Source organism: Mercurialis annua, linkage group LG4, assembly GCF_937616625.2.
Source record: "Mercurialis annua linkage group LG4, ddMerAnnu1.2, whole genome shotgun sequence".
NCBI classification, from domain to species: Eukaryota; Viridiplantae; Streptophyta; class Magnoliopsida; order Malpighiales; family Euphorbiaceae; genus Mercurialis; species Mercurialis annua.
Genome location: NC_065573.1, coordinates 38911680 through 38917679, shown reverse-complemented (window position 1 = coordinate 38917679; position 6000 = coordinate 38911680). Strand labels below are relative to the sequence as shown.

Below are 6000 nucleotides of genomic sequence, written 5' to 3'. Positions count from 1 at the left end.
TAACTCATAAGTCATATCCTTATCATCCACATTTTCTTATACATTAATAATAATCTAGCTTTTTTCACGCAATTGATTTTATCAAAATCAATTCAAAAGCCATCACTCAAATTATTATCATAATAAAGAGTTATCACCAGCTGTTAAAGTATCGAGCCCACCGTTTCAACTCTCTTGGTATAATATCTTTTGGATTAATTACAAATTAATATATGAATTTTATTTTAATTTACAATTACAACACTTTTAAAACATCGCAAATTGGTAGACCAACTTTCAGTTTTTGGCAAATTGATCAACTGATCAATCGATCAATCATTCAACAACACGTGACTGTATATTATAATATTCACGTTAGTGTTTTTCTAATTCGGTGTACCAATTTATCAAAAGATAAAAATTGATATAACAATTTTTAATTTTTTTTAAATTTGTATTGTAATTATAAATCTGGATAAAATTCTTATATATATTAACGTAAAATTAATCATATACCCCAGCCCAAAAAAAAATTAAAATTGGCAAGACTAGACGAGTATTAAAATCAAGAGGAATTGTTGCAAATGCCCATGTACCTTAGAAGCAACTTTCGACTAAAGGACATAGTGGCGGAACTGGAATATTTTTGAGGGGAAAAATTTACTCGAGGATTGATATATTATTTTTATTTTAAAATATTGAAAAAAATCATTCAGCCCTTTTAAAATTATAAGATTCACCAATTCATCAAATATTAAGCCATTTAACTCATCAAAAATTAATTTTTTATTTTATTTATATAAAATATAAAAAAATAGTTATTAAAAACAAAAATAAAAATAATTACCAGAGATAAAAAAAACATGTTAGTTTTTTTAAAATTTAAAATAATTAAAAGTTTATGTGTATAAAAAAATTATTCTAAACTAATTATTAATAATAAAGAAAAAGGGTCATTCATGCCCATATGATTTAGAAGCATGATCAAATAAGTCCTTAATGTTCGAGAAGGTTCAACTATACCTCCAGCATTTGAAATTTTGAACAAGCAGGCTCTCCAATAGTCCAATTTAACACCATCTCTGGCTTTGTTACTTTAATTGCGCGTGGCTATTTTTTTATTGTTGCCATTAATGACATGGCTTTCCCTAACTAATAACAGTTATTTATGCTTTTATGATTTGTGGATAGATCAAATAAGCCTTCAACGTTTGAAAAGGTTCAACTGTGCTCCCTGGTATTTTGAACAAGCAGACCCTCCAGTTTAAAATTGTCTCAGACTTTTTTAGTTTAATCTCGCGTGGCTATTTTTTTATTGTTGCCATTAATGATGTAGCTTTCTCTCAATTAAAAAGGGTCATCCATGCATTTATGGTTTGTGGTCAGTATCAAATGAACTCTTAACATACGAAAAAGATTCACTTGTTTATCCAACGTCTAAAATTTTGATCACGACTATTAAAAGTTGTCATGTAAAAACACCACCATTCATATTTTTTCAAATTTTTCACCGGTTTAAATCCAACGAATTTCAAATAAAAACCCGTGATAAATTGAAACTTTTTTAAAAGGTTGTGATAAAATCAAAAAAAAAATAAAGATGATGATCTAATATGTAATTAACTCTTATAATAATTTGTTTGCCACGTTATCTTCCGTTAGTTAAGTAAGCAAAAAATGGATTTTAAACCGATGATAAATTTGAAAAATAAATAAATTAAAATATAATAATTTTATATAACAACTTTTAAAGATAGAGATTTAAATAAAAAAAATTATAAATTAATAATTTAATATGAAATTAACTCTTAAAATAAATACATTTCATAAATGGACTACTAAATATTTATTTGCATAAAATATCCCAAGAAATTAATTAATCAATTATGCAAAGACCCGCCACCATCCACTATCTCTATAGATAAATTATATAGAAGTCAATGATTTCATTAGTAAATTTTTTATATAACCACCTAATTTATCCCCATAGTTGCATCAAATCTTGTAGCTTAATTGTATCCACAATGAGCTTCTTCAAAACTTTTCCGGTCCTTTTCTCTATTTTGCTGATTTCTATAATTTCCAGTTCAGTTCATGCAGCAAATTTTGCAATTAAAAACAACTGCCCTTACACTGTCTGGGCAGCGGCTGTTCCTGGTGGCGGCAGGCAACTTGGCTCAGGCCAATCTTGGTCCCTCGATGTGAAACCCGGCACTGCTGGAGCTCGAATTTGGCCTCGAACTGGTTGCCAGTTCGACGGAGCCGGTCGCGGCCGCTGCACCACCGGAGACTGTGGTGGCGTACTCCAATGCCAAGGCTATGGTGTACCACCCAATACTCTAGCAGAGTATGCCCTAAACCAATTTAGTAACTTGGATTTCTTTGACATATCTCTCGTCGACGGGTTCAACGTGCCGATGGAATTCAGCCCAACTTCCGGTGGGTGCCGAGGGATCAGATGTACGGCTGATATAAACGGGCAGTGCCCTGGTCCCTTAAGGACAAATGGAGGGTGTAATAACCCCTGTACTGTGTTTAAAACGCTCGAGTATTGCTGCAATAATATAAAATGTGGTCCTACAGATTATTCAAGGTTTTTTAAGCAACGTTGTCCTGATGCTTATAGCTATCCTCAAGATGATCCGACCAGTACCTTCACTTGTCCCGGAGGAACTAATTATAGGGTTGTCTTCTGCCCTGGGAATTCTAATGGGAATCCCAACACAGTAGCAGATATCTAGTATTTATTTTAAGTGTAATTTTGATGTAAAAGTTTCAAGTTTGGTTCTTCTATCTTATATCTATCTATAATAAAGAAGAATTAATAAATCATTGTCTAGGGGTGTAACCGAGCCGAGTCGAAACACTGCCAAGCTCGAACTCGACTCGACTCTAAAATCTTATGCTCGAAACTCGACTCGAGCTCGATCGAGTTTTATTTTGGGAGCTCGAACTCGAACTCGACATAATAATTGAGACTCGAACTCGACTCGATTATTAATATAAATATTTAAAAATTATATTTTAATATTAAAATAAAGGTACTATAATAAATATATATAAATAAAAATGGCAAAAAGGTAAATTAACTAAAGTTCGATTAGGCTCGTGAGCTCATCGAGTCAAGTAATTTAGAGTTCGATCTCGACTCGATAATTAACTCGAGTAGCTCGAACTCAAGCTCGACTCGATTTGAGTCGAGTCAATTTTGAGTATTTTTCGAGTCAATCCCGAGTAGCTCGCGAGTTAGCTCGACTCAGTTACACATGTGGATCAGTAAAATCTGAGCTTATGAGTCAAACATTATATTTTGAGCACTGTAGAATTATCGAATATGCTGCCTAACTTGAACCTCTCTAGCTACGAGCCTACGAAAGATAGATATATGATTGATTTTTAATGAAGGTGAAGAAAGTATCCAACTTAACATCCGACTTTTAATTTACAGTAAACATAATTAATATTCAAATGACAAATGAAATCTGAGCCTATCTAGATAATATATTTAACATATTTCCAATATGAATAATTTTGAATATACAGATTAATTAGGATAAAATAGCTAATAATGATTGAATGCTATTAAATTTTTATCATATGTATTTCCATTGAATAATAAAATATTGATTTTATTATAATAGTACTAAACTTTTTATGTTTAATCTAAAAATAGCAGCCCGTAATTTTCTAAAATTATATGATAATTGAATAAAATATATGTGATTTAAAATGATAAAGTGATATGATAATATCATATCACTTTGTCAAGTCAGATCACATCAGTTTTCCGTATCATGCATCAGTTTAGGTGTGACACATTGTATAAACAGAAAATTATATAATGCAACTGTTACGTTATATCATTCGTACAACAAATCAATAGTGTGTTAGCCATGTGAGAATTTTAATGATTAAAAAAATAAGTAATAATTAAAAATTTCTTATTGTAAATACTCATTGGCCAGTTGTAAATATGACATGATACAATTATTGCATGAGATAAACATGCTGTATAAACATATTATAAGAATATATTTCTATCAATTGCTATATAGATTAGTTTTGACCTAAAAATTTAAAATATTTTAACTTATTTTTTTTAGTTTTATCACAACCTTTTAAAAATATAAAACTAATTAAAATCAAAAATAAAAAGTTTTATGGACGAACTGATTTTGAAGGGTTCGTCATTTAATTTTAAAATGAGTCACTTTAAATTCTCATTGTTTATCTATATTTCGTTTAATATATTTTAGCTTATAAGTTATTGCAAAACAAATTAGTGGATGTAATTAATTAAAGAAAAAAATTACATTAATAGTATCTGGAAAAAAACCATATTCTCTATTTTTTTAAGGAACTAGTTTTGCATTACGTGCTATGCATGTGGCTCGTAACGTAACTGCTCAATGAACATATTAGTAAATTTATTATAATTATATCAATTTTTTTATTTATAATTAATATTAAATTAGTTAAAAAAATTTGTAAAAGTAAATATAATAACCATAATTAAATAATTAACTTAATTTTATTAATAATATCTTTAAAAATAATAAGATAGAAATTTAAATAATAATATATTGATCAAATACAATATTTTAATTTTATAGTTCAATCAAACTAAAAGATAGGTATTCTTACTAATTTGGAGACAATTTAGTTATTTTTTACATATTAAAGATTTAATTGGAGATAATTTAGCTATCTATTCTAATTAGAACTTTAATTAAAATAGTGATTAATTAAATAACTAATTAGTTAATGACTATAAAACCTTTATTTAGTAGTAAACTGAAAAGGATTATTCAGTAAATTTGCCTGTCCCCACCATATCCGTGCTTTTATATATAGTATAGATAAATATGAAACTCCCTAAAAAAATCACATTATTTTTAAAATACATATTAAATAAAAAAATCAATTTTATTTTAAAAAATAAAAAATTTACATATTTTACGCATTTTTTTTACTATAAAAAAGTTATTTGATACATATTTGAAATACTATTAATATATCTGTGATACGATACGTAAAAAGTGAAAATCTATTATATATTTTGGAGAATTTTTTGGATATTAAATGTAAATTTTTCTGAAAGCATGTATTTTTGTAGTATTTTTTTTTCATTTTTTGGATTTTGTGTAATTTCCTCGTTTTTTAACTATGTTAAAAATGGGCTTGAGAGTGTCGCAATATAAATAGGGTTTTTTACACAAATCCCCTAAAAATGCTATGGTGTTTCACTTTTCTCTCACCATTTTGATTTTGGCAAAAATCTCTCAAAAAAAATAAAAAGTTTACAAAAATCCCTCATAACCCAAAATAAAAAAAAATGAGACAATATTGTCCTTGATATTTGTCAACATTTCATTGGTCTATGTTTGAATCAATCAAATGATGACACGTGGCAAATGTGGATTTGGTTAGACAAACTAACCAACCGCCACCGACCAATTTTCGGTCCGACCGGCCGGACCACCGCGGTCAACGCCGGTCAACGGCCGGACCACCGCGGTCAACGTTCGGACCACCGCGGTCAACGACGGTCAACCAACGGTCAACGGGCAATCAACTATAGTGGTGAGATTTTAAAAGAATTAAATAAAATATAAATTTGCTATTAGTAGGAATAGAACCGATGACCTCTCACTCTTTGTCCATGTGTCTAACCATCAAGGCAAGACATGTTTGTTGTCTTTATTTACTCTTTTATATATATACATATACTCTTTAATAATATATAAGAAAGCATGTAAACTAAATATAAACATATTAAAATGGTTGATTATAAAATACTAATAAAATATTACGCTTGTTAAAATTTAAATTAATTTATTCTAATTAAATTAATACTAGTGTAAATTAAATATTAACTTAAAGTAAATTAAGTTAAAATAAATTTATAAATTAATGTATTAGAAACACAATTAACTTAATGTCAACTCGATATAAACTCAAAATAAATAATATAAGTTAATTTAGTTGATATTAAGTTAGTTTTTAAAATTATAATAAATT

The 6000-nt window shown here is 28.4% G+C and overlaps 1 protein-coding gene across 1 annotated transcript; it reads left to right on the top strand.

Annotated features, from left to right (window-relative positions):
- The first annotated feature begins 1946 nt into the window (after positions 1-1946).
- LOC126677953 (protein P21) lies at positions 1947-2808 on the top strand. The gene has a single exon (XM_050372773.2). It carries the CDS (start codon positions 2004-2006, stop codon positions 2718-2720), a length of 717 nt encoding a protein of 238 aa, XP_050228730.1. The 5' UTR covers positions 1947-2003; the 3' UTR covers positions 2721-2808.
- Positions 2809-6000: the final 3192 nt, after the last annotated feature.

Excerpts from the sequence above, each read along its gene's own strand:
- LOC126677953 (XM_050372773.2), top strand. The coding sequence starts at position 2,004 with ATGAGCTTCTTCAAAACTTTTCCGGTCCTTTTCTCTATTTTGCTGATT.